General features: G+C 36.6%; 1 protein-coding gene across 2 annotated transcripts in view; it reads right to left on the bottom strand.

Moving 5' to 3' along the window:
- SSH2 (slingshot protein phosphatase 2) overlaps positions 1 to 22374 on the bottom strand; it is a 259485-nt gene that overhangs the window by 144747 nt on the left and 92364 nt on the right. For both annotated transcript variants that reach the window (XM_012740621.3, XM_012740622.3), the window contains exon 2: positions 5004 to 5047. In XM_012740621.3, the coding sequence (XP_012596075.2) occupies positions 5004 to 5047 (44 nt within the window). The remainder of the gene's footprint in view (positions 1 to 5003; positions 5048 to 22374) is intronic.

The following is a 22374-nucleotide window of genomic DNA, read 5'->3' as shown; positions in this document are numbered from 1 at the left end:
AAAATGTGGAAGATATATATATATATATGTATATGTATATATATAGATATATAGTGTATATATATAGATATAGATATATAGATATATATTTTTTTTAAGAGACAGGGTTTTGCTCTGTTGCCCAGGCTGGAGTATAATCATAGCTCACTGCAGCCTCAAGTTCCAGGGCTTAAGCAATCCTCCCACCTCAGCTTCCCAAGTCTAGGATTACAACCATGTGACACCATGCTTGGCTAATTTTTTTATTTTTTATTTTTGTAAAGATGGGGGTTTTCCAACATTGCCCAGGCTGGTCTCATACTCCTGGCCTCAAGTGATCCTCCTGCTTCAGCCTCCCAAAGTGCTGGGATTACAGGTGTGAGCCACTGTACCCAGCCACAACTTTGGGGTAAGGGGTAAATACCAGAAGAGTTTTGAGGTACATATTAGAAAAAGCTGATTGCCATGAAGGGACAGCTAAAGGCAATTTTGGTGAGGACTCAGAAAGGATAGAGGAGAACTAGAGAGAATGTTTCTACCTTCTTAGAGAACAGATAAATAATCATGAACAGAATATTATAGAAACATGGATGAAAAAGCCCATTCTGGTGAGGTATCAGACAGAAATAAGAAACATGTTAGTGGACAATGGAGAAAAGACGACTTTTGTTATAAAGTAGCAAAGAACTTGGGCGAATTGTATTTGTATGCTAGTATTTTTCGGAGGGTAGAACGTGCAAGTGATGGAATTGGACACTTAGCTAAGGAGATTTCTAAGCAAAGTGTTGAAGAAGTGTTTTGGTTCCTTCTGGCTGCTTATAATAAAATGCAAGAAGAAAGAAATGAAGAAGGAATTGTTAAAAAGTAACCAGAATTTAAAGATTTGGAAAATTCTCAGCCTGTGGAAATTGTAAAAAATGAGACATTGTGTTTGGAAGAGAACATCAATGGTGTGGCTAATTGACCATTTGATATGGACTGTTAGTGTGGGTGTGAACCACAAACCTAAACAGCCATTTCAACAGAAGCCAGGAGAAAGACAGGATTATGCAAGCAGAAGCACTGCCAGCTAAAACTAAAGGAAACAGAAAAAATGGGATGGAATGAAGGAAGGCTGTGAACACGCATTATCTTTTAGGAAAAGGGAAGGACTCCAAAGGTGATTCACAGATCATCAGGGCCGCTACTCCCACCACAAGCCCAGAATACATGGGTGAGGGCTGGGGACAAGGCTGCCTTCACTTAGTTTCACAGGATGAGAACACCCCTCCACCCCCCATCAGCAGAGCTGTGTGGGCAGAGCCTTTGCAGCGAGCCAGGTGGATGATACTCTTGAGTAGAAGGGGCAGGGCCACCCCATGGAGCAGTGGGAGTCATGCTGCCACTCTAGTGGATCTGAAGGGCAGAGCATCAAACCAAAGAGGATTATTCTGAAGTCTTAAGATCTAATGGAATTTGCCTTGCTAAGTTTTAGACTTATTTGGGATCCAACACTCCTATCCTCCTTCTGATTTCTCCTTTTTGGAATGAGACTATCTATCCTATGCCTACCCTATCATTGTATTTTAGAAGGACATAACATCTGGTTTTATAGGTTCACGGCTAGAGAGGAATTTTGGCTCAGGATGAATAATACCTGGTCTCACCCATATCTGATTTAGATGAAACTTTGGACTTTAGAATTGGTGCTGGAATGTGTTAAGACCTTTGGGCATGTTGGGATGGAATGCATGTATTTTACATGTGAGAAGGACAGGCATTTTGGGGGCCCAGGGGCAAAATGTTATGGACTTATTGTTTATGCCTATCTCCACCCCCAATTCAGGTTGAAAGCCTAACTCCCAATGTAATAATCTGATGGTATTTGGAGATGAGGCCTTTGGGATATAATTAGAGTTACAAGAGGTCACGAGGGTGGTACCCCCATGATGGAATTAGTGTCCTGATAAGAAAAGGAAGAGACCAGAGCATGTTCTCTTTCTGTCTTTCCACCATGTGAGGACAGAGAGGCAGCTGTCTGCAAGCCAGGAAGTAGGCACTCCCCAGGAATCAAATATGCCAGCACCTTGATCTTAGACTTTCCAGCCTCTAGAACTGTGAGAAATAAATGTCTGTTTTATAAGCTACCCAATCTAGGTATTTTATTATAGCAGCCTGAGCTGACTATGATTGTATTTTTGTTACTGAGTTGTAGAAGTTTCTTTATATATTTTGGATATTAACCCCTTATCAGCTGTATGATTTGCAAATATTTTCTCCCATTCCATAGATTGCCTTTTTACTCTGTTGATTATTTCCTTTGATGCACAGAGATTTAAAATTTTGATGTGGTCTAACTTATCTATTTTTGTCATTATGGTTATTGCCTGTGAACATTGATTTTTTTTTTTTTTTTTTTATCTTTTGCTCCCAACTTTTTTTTTTTTTTTTTTATTTTGGCATATTATGGGGGTACAGATTTTAAGGTTTCAATAAATGCCCATTCCCCCCCTCCCCCCAAAAGTCTGAGTCTCCATCATGACCATCCCCCAGATGGTGCACATCTCACTCACTATGTATGTATATACCCGCCCCCCTCCCCCCTCCCACCTGCCCAATACCCTATTACTGTAGCACCTATGTGTCTACTTAGGTGCTACTCAGTTAATACCAGTTTGCTGGAGAATATATCTGGTGCTTGTTTTTCCATTCTTGGGATACTTCACTTAGTAGTATGGGTTCCAGCTCTAACCAGGAAAATATAAGGTGTGCTATATCACCATTGTTTCTTAGAGCTGAATAGTACTCCATGGTGTACATATACCACATTTTATTAATCCATTCTTTGATTGATGGGCACTTGGGCTGTTTCCACAGCCTTGCAATTATGAATTGTGCTGCTATAAACATTCGAGTGCAGGTGTCTTTTTTGTAGAGTGTCATGAACATTGATTTTTTAAAGGCATGATGGTTTGGTTTAATTATATTGAAAGATTACTTTTAATTTATGACTTTCTGAATCAATGGTATTTGGTTAAAATAAAAGATTATTACGTGGAACTGGCCTTTAGTTTACTTTTTTTTTTTTTTTTTTTTTAGAGACAGTGTCTCCCTCTGTTGCCCAGGCTAGAGTCATCATAGCTCACTGCAACCTCCAACTCCCAGGCTCAAATCATCCGCCTGCCTCAGCCTCCTGAGTAGCTGGGACTACAGGTATGCCCCACCATGCCCACTAATTTTTTTTTTCTTTCTTTTTTTTTTTTTTTGTAGAGATGGGGTCTTGTTCTTGCTCAGGTTGGTCTCAAACTCCTGGCCTCAAGCAATCCTCCCACCTCAGCCTCCCAGAGTGCTAGAATTACAGGTGTGAGCCATCATACCCAGTCAATATGCTGTTTACTCTTCAATTCCCTGCCTCAAACCATATTCGAACACACAAACTGACAAGATCAGTTCAGCCATGATCAATGAAAAGACTCAATGCTGGTTTATTCTGTGGTAAGTGGAAAACTCCAGAGGAAGCTGTAACAGCCAAACATACAAAAATCAACCTCTTATATACCATATAGCTATAAGGGTCATTTGATTGGCAGGTAAGAGAAATTTCTTTGCTTTGAGTTGGACCAAAGCCATCAGATTTAGAAACAGCCTGGCAAACATACTGAATATAAGAAATTACAACAGACTAGCATATTTTAATTTCTTTAAATGGGTGCTACTAGGTTTTTCTTCATTTCTTATTTCTACAAGTGATCTTTTTCTTGTAAATAAAGAAACCTACAAAACCCCTCTGCTGGTCAAATTAACAAACTATTGTTAACAACTTCAAAAACAGATCTTTATGGTTCTTAATGACTTCACAATTCAGTGCTCTGAATAAGAGAATAGATTTTTCTTTCCTCATCATTATGTAATTTTTTGGAATAACAATTATTCCAGTAGATGCCAAGTCAAAGCTTGAAATTAACCCAGAGATCTTTGAATTTGACCTACTAGAAAATGTATAATGACAATCCTTTGGAATCCTTTTTTTCATTCTAACAGAAATAAGGTTATGATGCCTCTGGTAAGCATTTGGCTAAAATTTCTTCTGGGTTTCTACCTCTTAGCCCTATGTGAAAGAATGACACTTAGATCTTCCCTAAGAGACACGAGAAATTAAGCTTTAAGCCAAAATTTATGTGATAACCAAGACAGGAAAAATACTGCCAATAACCTTAGTTACTGATGAAAAGAAATTATTTGTATATTAAGTTGGAGTTTACAAGACAGTGATATATATCAACAAACACCTGAAAATTAATCATTAAGGAAGCATTCCCTCTACCCAGTTTCTTCACAATGAGCATGCTGTGTTCTTCCTCTGTATCATCCAGAGTGGCTCATTTAATTGAGTTGAAAGGAAACAAGTTTGGTAACATTTAAATGACCATCTATAACTTAAATGAACTGTTTCTTTTGGGAGGAAGTTGCTTTGATAAAACAATTTAAAGGAGATAAAAGAAATATTATTTTATACTTCCTAGAGTTCTCTCATAATTTTAATGGCACTTGGTACTGGTACCCTTATAACAACATGCCCACTATTCCATGAGAGGGAAAAAAAGTTTCATTGTATTTTAAAGGATTGGGCTGGTTATTCAGCATATTCCTTTATATAAAATCAAAGTGAAATATTTACCAATCTGTAAGAATTGCCAAAATCTATCAAAATGAATGACAAACATAAGCACAAAAGTGAAGGCTGAAATGTTGTTCAGTTGATATTTTCCTAAAAGATAAGGAAAATTTTTATTTCTATTACTCAATATAGTTCCTTGAAGACTTGGGTGAAAACTGAACCAAAATTGGCCTTTCACATCTTTTGAAAGCAATCCACCATTTAAAATCTTTCTGAATCAGTAACTGGATTCTTAAAGCAATCCCATTTTTGAGATACCAATGAAGCATCTTAGAAAACCAGGATAAACTAATCTGACAAGACTGAAAAAGAATTAGAGAAAAATGATAACTACAGAAATGCTATAGGATATAATGAACAAACGTACCTCCTGGGCTGTGATCGGCATTCCTCTTCTCCACTGTCTGCCTCCTATATAGACAGAAAATGAAAAAAAAAAAAAAAAATTAAAACTTTAGGTCTCATGTCACAATATCACCAATGCAACTTTTACTAAGCTTTACATGTGGGAATATCTCATTCATGTTGTGTACTTGAACTAAATTCTCTTCACAAAAAATGACTTCAATCAACCCAGGAGGTTGGTATCAATAGAACTTATTCCTAGAGATAACTTCAACAATAATCTACAAACAAATTTCATTGATAACAAAGTGCTACTCATTAAAAGAATTAACTCTGAAAGACAACTAAACATGTTGCTACTGTTATGCTACTTCCACTTCAAAATGGGCATTTCTGACCAACAAATCTCATCAAGATGACCTATATTGATTCTGATCCCCAAAGAACCACCTAAAGAAAGAAAGAACACCACTTAACAGACTGCTTATGATTAAATCACCATCACCATCAACATAATGGCTACCACTTATTGAGTACTTACAACATGCCGGGCACTGTGCTCAATATTCCTTATAAACTCAGGAGGTTTATGGTACCATATTTTTTTTACTGATTCTAATATGATAACACAGGATAAATCAATGTGATTTAAAAAAAAAAAAAAAAAAGCAGTGACTCATGTAGCACAACCCATCCCCAGAGGCAACCTTGTTCTGATTTTTTTCCACCACAATTTTTTCCATCAAAAATTAGTACATACAAAAATTAGTACATAATGTATGATTCTATTTGTGAGTCCACTGTTCATTAAATGAGATCCTATAGTATGTAGTCTTTTACGTGATGCTGTTTTTACTCAGCATCATGTTTTTGATTTTCATCTATGTTGTTGCATTACACAATATTACACAATAGCTCATTCCTTTTTATTGCTGAGGATCCCATCATATGAATATATTACAGTTGGTTTATTCACTCTCCTATTGATGGATACATCTGGGATGTTTGAGTTTTCATCTATCATGAATAAAGCTATTATATGAACTTTCTTTAGTGGGTTTTTTGGTGGACATACATTGTTTCTCTTGGGTCGCAGGGTAGATGTATAGTTTTATAGGAAATTGCCAGGCCTTTTTCCAAAGTGTTTGCAACAGTTCATACCTTCTTCAACAATGGGAACTGCAAGTAAAGTCTAATTGGCAAATTTTTTCTTCTATGGTTATTTTTTTCTGGGTTCTCAGAAACCTTTGCCTACCTAGAGAGTCTATCATGTTTTCTTATAAAGGCTTTGTGGTTTTATACATAAGGTCTACTATGATCCATCTTGAATTAATATTTGTATGCAGTGTGAGGTAGGAATAGAGGTTCACTTTTTCCCATATGAATATGCAGTTTTCAAATACCATTTATTGAAAAGACTTTCTTTTCTCTATTGCATTATTTCGCTTGTTTGTAAAAAAATCAAATGACAGTATAAGTGAGGATTTACTTCTGGGCTCTCTATTCTGTTTCATTAATCTATTTGTCAATCCATATACCATCTTGATTACAGTAGTTTGTAGCAAGTTTTGAAGGAAATATAAATCCTCTAACTTCATTTTTCTTTTTTGAGATTGTTTTACCTCTAGGAAGTTTGGTTTTTTTTTTGCCTTTTAGTGTATTTTATCTGATACTAATAGCCATTTCTGATTTATGCTTCTGTTTGCAAGGTATTTTTTAAAGAATGTCTCTTATATACAGCATATAGTTTGATTTTACTTTATTACATATAGCTACAGTTAACTCCTTTTTATTGGGGTAAAGGATTTCATTATGTGAATATATCAAAGTTTATCCATTCTACTTAGATAGACTGGATTGTTTCCAATTTCTGGTGACATAAACAATGGTGTTATCAACATTATTGTACACATCTTTTGATCTACATGCAAAAGAGTGTCAATAGTATATATACCTATGAGTGAAACTGCAGGATCTTAGAGTAAATAAAGGTTAAACTTCATAAGATAGTGCCAAACTATTTTCCATAGTGGTTGTACTGATTTATACTCCCACAAGAAACTGGTAAGAGTTTAGTTGATCTACATTCTACTCAACAATTAGAATCATCATATGTTTCAATTTTTGCCAATCTAGTATTATATCTCATTATGGTCTTAATTTGCTTTGCCTTGAGATTAACTAATGAGGTTGGACATCTTTTCATATGTTTATGGGCTATTACTAGTTTCATACCCTCCACCTCATTTCTAAAATGAGCACACCAAGAGATGGATAATTCAAATTATTTTCAGCTTTTTGGTGGATTTTTCTACCTGTGAGAATTGTAATAAGAGTATGTAGAGAAGTAAAAAACAAAAAACATCCTCATGCTTTCTCATAGGGCACCAATAGTCAAAACCTATTATGTTTTCAGGGGTGAACTAATATCTATTGAGCACCAGTATGGGCCAGGTACTTTATATGCTTTTTCATTTAAAGTGTGCCACAAGCTATGGGACTTGCTCAAGGTCACAAAGCCAATAAATGGGGGAATCAGGATTTGAACTCAGGTCTGTCTGCTATAAACAGCTGCTTCTAAACTGAGAATATGATTTTTTTTTTTTTTGAGACAGAGTTTTACTCTGTTGCCCCTGCTAGAGTGCGTGGCATCAGCCTAGCTCACAGCAACCTGAAACTCCTGGGCTCAAGCAATCCTACTGTCTCAGCCTCCTGAGTAGCTAGGACTACAGGTATGTGCCACCATGCCCGGCTAATTTTTTCTATTTTTGGTAGAGCTGGGGTCTTGCTCTTGCTCAGGCTAGTCTCAAACTCCTAAGCTCAAACTATCCGCCCTCCTCGGCCTCCCAGAGTGCTAGGATTATAGGCATGAGCCACCGTGCCTGGGCGAGAATCTGACTTTGATACTGACAACCCAAAATAAGTGACTAAGGTGAAGATCTCAATCAATGGAGGTTTATTAAGCCAAAGTTTGGGGATGCTCCTAGGAAAAACACAGACCACAGATGCATCTGTGATTGTTTTTCTGAAGTGGGATTTAGGAGCTCGGTTTTTAAAGGGGATAGGGCATAGGAAAAGAAAAAAAGAGGAGAGAGGTGAGCAGTGAGACAAATAGCTACATTCTTGTGAAGCCCAGGAAATCTATATTTTACATAAGATATGACAAATGTTAGAATAGCAAAAGGGAATGAAGGAAGCATCAATTATGTAGATGTCCCTGGGTGGATGGAAGAATATCTGATCCTATCTTGTCTCTATTCTGCACCTGAGAAGATAAACTTGTAATCAACATTATTAGTGTGGAAAAGATTTTAGTTTTAGGAGCTAGACTTAGCTGTCAGGCCCAAAGTTATAATTTGCATATCCTTGCCTATGGGAGGCCAACAAGGAATTTCTTTATGAAAGATCTGTGGGAGTAATCCTTTTAGATACCTAGGCCTTTTACCTTTCCATAGGGATCTGGCTAATGCATAATGTTACCAAGAACTATTTATCTGGAAAGGGATATTGTATGACTCAGCCTCTAGGCTTGACCTTCCCTTTTGCATAAGGTGTTGGGGGGAGGGGGGGTAGTCCTGAGATTTTTATTTTCCTTTATAATACCTATATCCCAAGAAGAAGGATGGGAGGAAACTGAAGAAGAAAACTTTTTTCATGGCTTATAATAAGATTATATCCTTGGCACCTTTCTTCTATGACTTCTACATTTTAAAGTAGTACTGACAAGTGGAAAATTCCTTTGGCACACAAAAATCAGAGAATTGTTTTTAACACAAGATCCCCAAATAATTTTTTCTCTTTTCTTAATGTTTCAATAGACAGGCAAATGAATGATTTGCTTCCCCTTCTGTTTTGGAAAAGAAACTTAAAAAAAAAAAGCCCTTAGTATATCTAGGCACAGTAAGTCTTAGCATAAAATGGATTTAAAAGGAATAAAGAAAATGTTCAATTATGTTAATTTCAGCAGATTCACTGCCAAAAATTGCAAAGATATAACATTGCTTATTCAATTAGAGCAACTATCATGTAATGCAGTTATCTTGAATAATGGCATTCAATGGTAGCAGAGGATTGAATGCTTACCATTATATTCTAACAAGTGCAAACACCATATATGACTTCTTACTTACTTAGTCAAGTAACTACACACTGTTACTAAAAAATGCCAAATAGCCAATCAACCTGTTCAGAACATTAGAAATTACCAGGAGGAAAGTATAAGGATAGCTCTTAGTCTCTTAATGAGTAGAATAATTTCTGTTATATAAGGAGAAGATCTAATTAAATAAATGACTAAATACATGTTTGTTGGCTTTTTTAATAGTCTGATTTCCAGAACCCTGTAGTTAAATAGCTTTTATTTAAAAAGTATAATTACTCCTTGATGTTCTTAAGAAAAATTTGACCCAGAAACAATACGAGATCCTAGATGTGCATTTAATTTTAGGGTGTTCAGGAACTATTACTTGAAAGATTTAGCATTCTTATTAATGCATTAATCTGAGCAAAAAGTAGGTCATTAAGTAAAAGATGTTTGAGAAAAAATTCTAAGCACTCAAATCATATTTGCTGACTAGTATGATGGGGGGGGGGGTGTTGCCAGTCTTGAAAAACACTGGGCTAGATAGAGTGTTAAGTAATACTTTCCTAAATCTTATCATTCAAGATTCTTTACACTTTCCATTTGCTCCAATACAAATGGACGCATTTATCATTCTCCAAAGGTACCTATTGACTTCCTTTGTCCATGCTGTTGTATTAACCTAGAAAGCCCTTCTCCTATATTCTTTCCACTCTTCAAAACTGGTTTCAAATGTTAATTACATTTCTTTTATTACCTGACTGATGCTGTCTTTCTCAAAACCTGACAGTTATTATGCATCATCTCATGGCACTTACCCAGTTCTGTTTCTGGGTTACAGTTGGATACTTGTTTTATCTCCCATCATTAGACTATAATCTCCTTAAGGGCAGGAACCATATCTCATTTCCTTTTTCATCTCTGTGTTTATTTAGCACAATGCCCTATGACATTTGATAAAGTCTCAAATGAATGCATGATCAGAACAGCTAACTAATGCCATGTGAACACTTGAGGCTAACCCCAGCTGTGTATTTTCAGCTAGTGAGGACTTGATGCCAGTTACACTTTAGCCTTAGCAGGTTAAAAGAATGGTTTTTGTTGCTTAGGAGGTAGCCTGTGTCTAAGATCTGGAATTAATATCTTAGGCTTTCCCTTTGGTTAAGCAGGCAGAATCATTCACTTGCTCTCAATCATATATTCATTCATTCATTCAACATTCATTGACTATTATGTTTTAGGTACTAGGCACTATGAATTAAAAGCAAGCAGAATTGTCTTTATCCTTGGATAGTTCACATTGCAGCGGGAGAGACAGTTACATAAAACAGAAATGATATATGTAATTTAGGCTATAGGAGAGGGATGTACAAAATGCTGTAGAAGCAATAAAAGAGGAAGTGATTAACTGTGGAGTTGGGGAGTGCTTCACACAAGTTAATTTTTAGGCTGGGCTTGAACTAGTGGGCTTTTGTCAGATGGAAAATAAGAGTATTTCAGTCAGAAAGGCTGGCAAAAGGAACAGAAAAAGGCAAAGGAATAAAAAGGATTCTGATAAGTTTGGGCAGCAATGAGCAGCTGTGGATTGCTGAAGCAAAGGTACAGGTATTGGGGGTTAAGGCTATCAAGTAATATTGCTATTGTGAGTCTATAATGGAGGGAATTCCAAGATAACAGTATTATGATCAGAAAAGATGATTGTGAATTATCCATTAACTAACTATCAGATTATCTATCAGTCATCTCACCCCTTAGAAAGAAACTAATTGTGGGAGGTATCTGTCAGACAAGAAAAAGGAATCTAGTAGTCTTTCTAAGAGGGGGTATAAGTTTTGAAACCAGAAGAGATAATGCTATACTTCTGGCTTTTGAAAAAAAGCAGATGTAAAACACACAGGCTTAAGTAGGAAGTAAGGGCACCATGCCTTCCACTTGCCTATTTGTAAGAGAAGGTTCAGATCGTCTACTAGAAACAGAAACAAAGAAGACAGGTTCATGGAGTGGCTGTCCTGAAAAACAAAACAAAACAAAACAAAAAGAAGATGGGAATGTCACCAGCTATTTGGGTTATCCACTGCTTTATAACAAATTACCGCTTCATTATATTACACAATTTTGTGTGTCAGAAATTCAAGCAGTGCTTAGCTAGGTGATTCTTCAGCTCTAAATGGTATTGCTAGGGGTCACTCAATGCTACTCAGGTGGTATTTAGCCAGCAGATGGGCCAGTATGAAGGGTCCAATAAGATTCACTCACATGTCTCATATCTTAGCCTGTATAGTTGTAAAGCTGGGCTCAACTGGAAATGCAACTAGAGTGCCTAAATGTGATCTCTAATATATCTTGGGCCTCCTCAAAGCATGGTGTCCTCAGGGTTGGTCTTGCATAATGGCTCTGGGCTCCAAAAGAGCTAGTCCTCCTAAATGCTAGGCTCAGACCGGGCATAGTGTCATTTCTACCATACTTTATTGGTATATAGATAAAGGCCGACCTAGATTCTAGGGGAGAGGAATTAGATTCTATCTCTTAATGGGAGAAGTAGCAAAGAATTTTCAGCCATCTTCCATCAACCCTACCAATCCTGGTGACTAGCTAATTGAATATGTAGGCAAAATGAACAGGACAGAAAAAGGTAGTTAATGATCATAAATGAAGTAGAGCTTGTAAAGGCTGGGGCCATGGAGATATCCAAGAGAGTAACGGAATTGACTCTCAGGTCGGTGCAAGGTACACTGAAGGCTATAGGGATAATGGAGGCTGAGGATAAGAAAGGACCTGCAAGTGTAGCAGTACAGACACGAAGTATGGTCCAGGACCAGAGTGAATAACCTGGGCCTCAGACTGCCTGAGAAGCTGGTTTGGAAGAGGCTTGGGACCCACCAAATCAGCAGTTCCAATATACTATGACTTTGTTTTAAAGTCTAATTTACATCAAGGTGTATGGTATTGGCTATGATAAGAAATTAAAACAGAAATTGAACTTAATCATGTTTTACAGAGGTATAGCATGTATTAAAGTAAATATAAGGAAGCCAAAGTATCCTGCAATACTTACAATTGAAATCAAAATCACGCCATGCTCTGATTATGACAGGGTTTAAGAAACCCTAAATAAATAAACTTTCCTACTTGTAATTTCAAGCAACAGAAAACTTCTGTGAGATACCCACTATTTCCCAAGCATTTATTACAAACTCCTTTAAAATACAAACATGTATGAATCACAGTTGGGATGGTCAATGAGCTCATCCTCAGTGAAGAGAAAGCAAGCTGATTAGAATTTTGCTGAAATAGCTTTGATTCTAAAGAACAAGAAGTCTTTAGTCAACAGCTCATTTAAGAGACATCATAGTCTAGTCAATACCCTAAAGAAATCCTGAGCTTTGGGTATGGAGCTGTCACTAGATGTCTTTTGTCTAGAATCCTTATTCCACTTAAAAAATTATTTATGAACTTATATCCAGACCATGAGAAAAAAATTATTTAATGTGTGTGATTTAACTCCCCTACTTATGATAATTTCAGAGGTGTCATACTGTCTTTTCTATCACCAGAGATCCAATTTCTTGGTTTTAAAAGGCAACAAGTCATATTATGTTCTAAACTTGTCACATCTGAAAGGTATGCAATATGAAAACTTAACAAGTTGCTGGTTCTTACCTCTGGCTCCCCTTCAGAACATTTTTAGTAACAAAAAGATCCAGGCCTCATGCCTACAGGTTCTTATTCTCTAGCTCAGAGGTGGGACCAAAGGTGTGCTGGAGTTGGCCAGACTATTAGATTTAACAGTCGGTAAGATTTTTAGGAATCTTTACAAAACCCACATTGGTAGCTTAAAATTAGCCATGGAGGAAGTGTTTATCAGTGAAATCAGCAAATGCTACAAATCAATCCTTTCCCACAGAACAAATTTTAAACATTTACCAGCACACCACAAGTTGTGGGGTCCAGGAATCTGTACATTTAAAAAGCTTGGTGGAAAGCAATATGGAGATACCTTAAAGCAATACAAGTGAATCTACCATTTGATCCAGCAATCCCATTGCTGGGCATCTACCCAAATGATCCAGTGACACTCTACAAAAAAGACACCTGCACTCGAATGTTTATAGCAGCACAATTCATAATTGCAAGGTTGTGGAAACAGCCCAAGTGCCCATCAATCCAAGAATGGATTAATAAAATGTGGTATATGTATACCATGGAGTACTATTCAGCTCTAAGAAACAATGGTGATATAGCACATCTTATATTTTCCTGGTTAGAGCTGGAACCCATACTACTAAGTGAAGTATCCCAAGAATGGAAAAACAAGCACCAGATATATTCTCCAGAAAACTGGTATTAACTGAGTAGCACCTAAGTGGACACATAGGTACTACAGTAATAGGGTATTGGGCAGGTGGGAGGGGGGAGGGGGGTGGGTATATACATACATAATGAGTGAGATGTGCACCATCTGGGGGATGGTCATGATGGAGACTCAGACTTTTGGGGGGAGGGGGGGAAATGGGCATTTATTGAAACCTTAAAATCTGTACCCCCATAATATGCCAAAATAAAAAAAAAAAAAACGAAAAAGAAAAAAAAAATAAAAAGCTTGGTAAATAACTATTAATAATAAGCAGTTAAGATGAAAAAAACCTTGTCTTAAAGATTTGGAAAAGCAACATCAAAAAGCTGAGAGTACACATAGCCTCTACCCTCTCAAGATAACTGTGTTACACATCAAGAAAATCAGTGTGATCATGGAAACTCAGATCTCCAAAAAGATCTAATTATTTCCGTTTTTAGACTGTAAGCTCTGTAGGGCAGAACTATGTTTACATAGTGCCAGGCTTACAGAAGATGCTCAATAGATATTAGATGAATTAACAAATATGGTTCAAGGTATAACCAGTAAATGGCAAAACTAGAAATAAACTTTAGGCTAACTTTAGTATATCCTATACATCATCTACATTAAATTATTAGTCATATACTTGGTTTGTCAATCCAAGATGAGTACTGTAGCCATCATAAGATAGTTAACAAGATTCTGCCTCTGTGCCATTCTCTGGTTCTCCAGAACCAGAAAAATCAAGAAAAGTCTTGTCATGATTATTATCTCATTTGAACCACCCTGGAATGAATGTCATATAGATAGGATTAGAGCCTTATTTTTTTAGCTGATGAAATGCCTTACAGAAAGGAGATAATTTGCTCAAATTAACCCAAGAGTCAACAACAGAGTTAGGATTCTGTCTGGTAAGGTGGACTACATGTTTTGCTAAAACAAGTTGCTCCTCTTGCATTAAAGGAATGCTCCAGATGCACTGATGGGGGCCTGATCCTAAGACTCTGTTTTTGAGTTATCTCCCTGTCCAGACTCTGTTCCTTTCTACTCAAGTAAAATTCTAGTTCCCACTCTCTGCAGATCTCACATTTGGTCCATTTACCGCATTGTAGCCTGAAACCTCGATATGGACATATGGTCTTATGTTCAGCCAGGACATAGTGATACAGCTGTACTAATTACCAAAATATTGAAATATTTCTATCCCAATCTTAAATAGTGGCTGCCTAGAGCCCCTCTGAATGCTTCATGATCCAGTAACAACCAGGCTAATGCCTGGTACAGCAGAGGGCTTCCAGGTCTTGCTCCCACCTTTTCTGATTGGTTGATGGCTGCGCCATACTAGTTGTTAAATATTTTTAATATCTCCTCCTCTACCTATAGTCATACCTTTTCTGTTCTCTAAACTTTGGCTTAAAATTCTTAACTCTGATCTTAGCTACACCCTAGTGATAGTGCTTATATACCCCTTTTGCCTGTATCATCTATTTTCTTGTTTTTCTGTCCCACTAGCTATACCCCAATTACTTAACCTGGCTTCTGGTTTTAGCACCAGTCCTGTGCTACACATTATTTCCATGCCTACGCAAGACATTTAAACAATAAAAGGCACTGATAACATCTGAGGGAGACTAAATAAAGTCCATTATGTTTCTTTTAGCACTAAACATTCTAATTGTTTATGGATATAAAGAAATAGATTAGGACTAACCAAGTCTACAAACTGAAACATTATCCAGAAGTACAAAGAACACATACAGATGGATAATGAAAAAACATTTGTTACTTATCAAATGTTCCTGAACTAACAGCACAATTTTATCAAACTTTCTAAAATAATTTTCAAACTAGGGAGTAGAGAAATACAGTTAATGGTTCTGACCAAAAAGAAATTAGAATATTTAAGATGTATATACACTGCTAAGACAGTTCTCATTAGGGGAAACAAATTGCTACTATGTTAATATGCATATTTAAATGTAGAAAGTTAGCTTTTCAGTCATCCATAGGGGAAAAGATAGTCAGGATACTGGATATCTTTGAATGGCAAATAATCAACATACTCATTGAAAGATGGTAGAGTCCAGAGGGGACACAGAAAAGTGTGAGACAGTACCATACTTAAGGAGTTCATCTGTCTGAAGAGGTAAGGTTGTTATATTTGAAATGTTGATCAAAAAAATACAGTGTAAATGTATGGCACAGGAAGTGCATGTCACAGGAATTCAGAAGAGAGCTATTACTGTGGGTACAGTGTTTATAGTAATAAGTGGGCTTTGAGTCCAGTCTTGAAGAGGCACAGAGACTGAAAGGGCATTTGAGACAAGAGCAAGAGGAGAAAGAACAACAGAAATACATCTGACACCTCGAAGTGGCAGTGAGCTGACTAGATGAGTTGAAACCCAGGGCTTCCCTTGAGTTAAGCTGCAAAGATAAATTGTAGGGGACAGGGAAGGTATTTATCAGCATAAGATACAATGGAATAAAATTATAAATATGTTGTTTTGGTGGCAATAAAAAATTCTTTAAGGAAACAGGCTAAAATGTGGAAAGTCAATCAAGAAAAATTAGGTACTTTTTTCTAAAGCCAGAAGACACTGGTTAATTTAACCACGGATGGCCACAAGAGGGCAGACAAGACAAAGCTCACTGTGGCTGAGCTGGAGAAAGCAGTGCATCCACAGAAAATAGTAAGAGAAAACATTATCTGTTATTGAGAGACCATTTTCAGTGCCTTTAAACTTGGACAGAGCCTTTGGCTAGCAGACCAGCCTTTCACAGAATATCTTTCTGTGATATAAAATGCTTCTTAATTGCACAATGGACCAGTGGAAAAATTATGCTTTGGGAATCTGGCTCAGCTGACAGGTACATGTGCTAATACATGGCAGGCATACCTGGAATGCCAACAACAGCACTCATCATTGGCTACCTTACTTCAATCTTCCCCACCCATCTCAGGCACATCCTAACCACTACCCAAGCCAACACCCTAACTATGTGTATAATATCTGGACCATGATGTTAATTTAGGTTCTCCTTTTCCTTTTGGCCAACTGGGGAAGTTGTTGATGTTAAAGATTCATATCAAAGTCAGAGGTAAGGCCACCAGACTGAGGTGCTGATATGTGCATCTGTCTCATCAGGCTGAGGAGCTGTCATATGGGAGGTTGGTGGGAGTCTTCAGTTCTCACTAACTAGTACACAACATGCATGTTAACACCTAAATAAAAGGGTTGAGGATTTCATCAAACTTTTGAGAAGCTATGGCTGGATTTTGCAAAGTACCATAAACTCTCTTTCTGCTTTGATCTCTTGCCAAATGTCTGTCATTAAAGATGCATGGACAATTTTATTTAGTAGGTTGACATTTATTTAGTAGGACTGCCACCAATTAGAAGTAGTTTTCCTCTACTCCTGACCAATGCTAGTATCACAAGCATTTTCTTTCTCCTGTATCTTGGAAAATGACACCATTTAGTTTCAGATACTAGGTACTTCAACTGAAGGTGAATTTGCTATCCTGAAATTCTTGCAATATTGCCAACAAGATATTTGTCTTAGACTTTGCTATCCTGTTCCCTCTATCTAGAACACTTTATTTCCCCTCTTGCTTGTCTACTTCTATAATACTTATCTTTTAATAGCGGTCTCCAACATTTTTGGCACCAGGGACTGGTTTCACAGAAGGCAATTTTTCCACAGATTGGGGGGTGGGGTGGCGGAGCTCAGGCAGTGATGCCAGAGATAGGGAGCAGCTGTAAATATAGATGAAGCTTTGCTCACTTCCTTTGTTCACCTCCTGCTGTGCAGCCCAGTTCCTAACAGGCAGCATACTAGGGGGTTGGGGACCACAGTTTTATTACACTGTAGCTTAGGTGTCCTTTTCTCCAGAGGCCTTCCTTTAAGCCTCTAAAACTGGGTTCCATGCTCTTTCCAGTGTAACCACAGTAGCTCCCTCTACAGAATTGTGGTGTAGCAATTCTCACAGTGCCTGTTTACTTGGGCTCCACATTATAAGCTTGAAGGCAAGAGCTGTGTCTTAATCACTGCTGTATACTTAGCATCCAGTGATGCTTAATAAATATTTGTTGAATGAATGACTAAAGTAAAAGAAAGGCCAAGTATTGTAGAACAGATTCTTCAACAAAGGTGCCCCATTTTCTAAAATGCTGTAGATTCAGTCTTCAAACATTATTTACTATATGATTTAAAATACAAAAAGTAGTAGTAATTCCTCAAACAAGAATATTGATAGCCATAGCCATCCCATATTTCACATTGGCAATCATTTTAGAGATTTGCACAACATAATTCTGATAGAAATACAGATGAAGGGGGCAATGTTGTCAACAATGGTCATAAATTAGTGAACTAAATTATCATCATCTTCTTTTAGAAGTAGGTTCTATTCATTTTATTTTAGGTAGTCATATCTAGCACTCTTTTTCTTTATATTAGTAACTTCTACTTTTACTTGCATCTTTAAATAAATTTCCTAAAAAATAGCTCATTAAATTCATCTATAATTTATTGTGATATATGGTTTAAAATAGAGCTAACTTTATTTTTCCCCAAATAGTTAATCAGCTATTGCAACATTATCTTGGTTATTGACCCATTTCCCCCAGCTGACTTGAAATTCTACCTTAATCATGCACTAAATATTTTCATGCACTTAGGTCTATTTCTGGACTATTTGGGTAATGTCTGCTATGATGATCTATTTATTTCTAGTACTAGCACTATGCTATTATTGGCTTATAATAGTTTCCAATATCTGACTTTGAAAATCTTATCTTCTAAATTTTAGAAGTGAGTGCCCAATTTCACCCACTTACTCTTCCAAATGATCTTCAGAATGACTGTTAGGTTCCCACCACCCTAAAAATCCCTTTAGAATTTTGACTGAATTTAGCAGGTATAATGGCTCATATCTGTTAATCCTAGCACTTTGGGAGCCTGAGTGTTTGAGGCCAGGAGTTCAAGTTTTAGAATTTTAACTGAATTAATTGCATTAAATTTTGGAACTTGGGGAAAAACTCCATCTTTTCAATATTGACTTTTTCCCATTTAGGCACATAGACTGTCTCACCATCTATGTAAGTTTTCTCTTTTGCTCTCAATAGACTACTGTGGTTTTTAAAATTTTTCAGTCCTTTGATTATTACATTTATGCCTACAAATTGTATTGTTATATCTGTGTATGAGACTTTTTTACATTATATTTTGAACTGGTTATTGCTGGCAATATAGAAAAGCTAGTCATGTTCATATGTTTATATTTATTTATAGCTATATATATTAGCTAGTTCATTAAAGTTCTAAAAATTAATCCTTTATAAATTTTTTATTTGATAAACATCACTCTTCAGACAGTAAAAATGTAAAAAGTTATTCATCAAAATAAGGTGAACAAGTGTTTCCACTCACAAATAAGACAGAAATACTTATAAATGGAATGTTTATAACCATAAATTAAGCAAATAGTTTAATGTAAATTTCACAACCTAATTCTCTACAGATTTGCATAATCTCTAGTATAAAGTACCTAAAGAATTTTATTTACTCTAGACTATTTTAATTTACATTTAGGTATATTTGTGATTCTTATATAAAAAATGGAATTATATATATCCAACATAAGACTGTTGTCAGGGAGGAAGTGGTAATACCTATCTTTAACTCTTTTTGTAGAAAATAAAAGGGTAAAAAGATCCATTCACTAAACTATGAGCTTTTTGAAACAGGGACTGTGTCTTGTCTTTATATCCTAATACCTGGCCTATAGAATGTCTTCTTGTTTTTGTTTTAACTTTATTGAGATATAATTCAGAAGTCACCTATAAAAGTATACAATTCAATTTTTTTAGTATCTTCACATAATTAAGTGCTCTTAAGTATGTATTTCTACATTTTAAAGCCATCAAATATATTCAAAACCAAAATGTATACATAGAGAGGGAAAGAATAAAAAACAAAATTTAAAGTCTAATGACAAACTAAGAAAAAGATTTTTACCATGTATAAAACAATGGATTAATAGTCTCAAATAAACAGGAAATTCTAATAAATCAATATGAAAAACACAAACATCCCCACAGAAAAATGGGCAAAGATTAGAAGCAGATAATTCACAAAAGAAATACAAATGTCCAAAAAGGAGCTAAAAATATGTTTAGCTTGATATTAAAAACCAAAAATCCAAATAAAGATGATATACCATATTTTCCCTACTAAGTCATTTAAAATAAAACAATAATGTACAATACTATAAAAGGATCAGGAAAATGGGCAATCTGCATCCAGAGCTTTAGAATTGGTCATGTTTTTGATCTTACAATTTCATATCTTAGAAATGCATTCCAATTAAAAAATCAGAGATATCTCCAAAGGTTTATGCAGACTATTCATAATAGCCCTGCCCCACCACCCCCCCCCCCCCAGTAGCTGGGACTACAGGCATGCGCCACCATGCCTGGCTAATTTTTTCTATATATTTTTAGTTGGCCAATTAATTTGTTTCCATTTTTAGTAGAGACAGGGTCTTGCTCTTGCTCTTGCGGTTGGTTTCAAACTCCTGACCTTGAGCGATTCTCCCACCTCAGCCTCCCAGAGTGCTAGGATTATAGGCATGAGCCACCAGGCCCTGGCTGTGTATAGTAGCTCTTAATCTCCTACTACAGCCATGTGAACGTGGCTTAAGTTCACAACCTTTTCTATCTTATTCAATGTCCTTTTTTATTAGAGCCCTGATTTTCATAGTGGGTTACAAGTACCTCAGGGTCATGACTCAGTGTGGTAGGGATTATTGAAGCCAAAGAATGAGTATAAAGCTTATTCCCAGAGTACCAAATTTACTTGATAGGATGTAATATTTTTATAGTAACATAAATACAGATATATTAACATTTGCATGAAACTTACAATAAACCATAAGAATTCAAATAATGGGCTCTTTTAAGCTATATACCCAGACTGCCACGGATGACCTATTCACTCTTCTGGTGGAAAGTTTTGAGGAGCATTGCAGAGGACTGCTGTATGTATTAACAACTGTAAAATCAAGCCTGTGCCTAATACTGAGCAATTAAGATGTAAGTTAAATGCTGTAGAATATAGTAGATTAATAAACATGAAGAGCAGATGAGATGCATAGGACTCCTAGATCTAATTCCTTGATCTACCTCTAAGACTGCAGGCATGTAACTTAACTTTATTAGGCTTCTGAAACAAACACCTGAAAAAGTAGATTCAGCGTTTGAAAACAAACAAACTCAAAGCCTCCAAGCCTACTTGAAGTGAGATATAAGTACTGAAACGAAGAAAAAATATGGGATCAGAAATCAGAATGTGCTCTAAATCCCAATATAAATTATGCCTCGCTAGTGATCCTTGCTAACACACAGAATATCGAAAGGAGATCAATTATTAATAGCCTTCCACAGTTAAACACTCTTGGTTTTATCTTGTTAATGAAAGTAAGTGACAGAGGAAAAAAATAATTGGCAACTTAATACAGGAAGATTTTAATTACACTTATAATCCCCATCAATGTTGACAACTCACCATATAACAAGAAACCACCTCTCCCACTAATATAGGTCTAAGTAGAACTGCATAAATACAAAATCCTGTGTAAGGGAAAGGTAAAATCTCCCGAGAGAAGCATGCAGTCATCTGAATTTCCCCTGCAATTTGTTGAAAATCTGCATCATGCGTTGTTAATCTCAGAAGCTTCTCAGCTGGGCATTCTTAAAAGTATTTATTATTTTTTATTAACTACTTCCACACTGTCTTCCTCATTCTCTCCTCCAACCTCACTCTTACTTCCCTAAGGCTCCTGTGTACCTTTCCCTTCCAATTTTGCACAAATCTCATGAAGTTCTCTTCTTGGTTTTCTTTGAATTTTATATCTTGAGATTATTTTATTTTATTTTATTTTATTTTATTTATTTATTTATTTTTTTGAGACAGAGTCTCACTTTGTTGTCCAGGCTAGAGTGAGTGCCGTGGCATCAGCCTAGCTGACAGCAACCTCAATCTCCTGGGCTCAAGCAATCCTTCTGCCTCAGCCTCCCAAGTAGCTGGGACTACAGGCATGCGCCACCATGCCCAGCTAATTTTTTTCTATATATATTAGTTGGCCAATTAATTTATATCTATAGTAGAGATGGGCTCTCTCTCTTGCTCAGGCTGGTTTTGAACTCCTGACCTCAAGCAATCTGTCTGCCTCCGCCTCCCAGAGTGCTAGGATTACAGGCGTGAGCCACTGCACCCGGCTCTTGTGATAATTTTAGAAAATATTTATGTTCCAAACTCTGAGAAAATATTGATGTGTCTCCCACCTTGCACATGCACGCACACATACACACACACACACACACATTAACAGTTTTAAAGAGAAGAAACTGTTGTAACTAACTTTTTAATATAATCCTTTTCTTCTATCCTCAGGAAGTTCATAATATATCTTATCAATGATACTAAAGGTCATTAGAATTTTGATAATCAAGCTAAATAATGATAGGAAGGGCTGGGGGTGGTGGCTCACGCCTGTAATCCTAGCACTCTGGGAGGCCGCAGCTGGAGGATCGTTTGAGGTCAAGAGTTCGAGACCAGCCTAAGCAAGAGCGAGACCCCTTCTCTACTAAAAATAGAAAGAAATTAGTTGACCAACTAAAAATATATAGAAAAAATTAGCCGGGCATGGTGGCACATGCTTGTAGTCCCAGCTACTTGGGAGGCTGAGGCAGAAGGATTGCTTGAGCCCAGTTGTTTGAGGTTGCTGTGAGATAGGCTGACACCACAACACTCTCTAGCTGGGGCAACAGAGTGAGACTCTGTCTCTAAAAAAAAAAATAAAATAAAATAATGGCAGGAAGCTTATGATGATAAAGTCATATTTTGCTAATTATCCTACATTATCTATTAGTAATATACAGCCGTTCTTCGATATCTATGGGGGATTGGTTC

This window comes from Microcebus murinus, chromosome 18 (assembly GCF_040939455.1).
Source record: "Microcebus murinus isolate Inina chromosome 18, M.murinus_Inina_mat1.0, whole genome shotgun sequence".
Classification (NCBI taxonomy): Eukaryota; Metazoa; Chordata; class Mammalia; order Primates; family Cheirogaleidae; genus Microcebus; species Microcebus murinus.
Note: the sequence above shows the minus strand (reverse complement) of the source record. Positions and strands in the feature narration are given on the sequence as shown.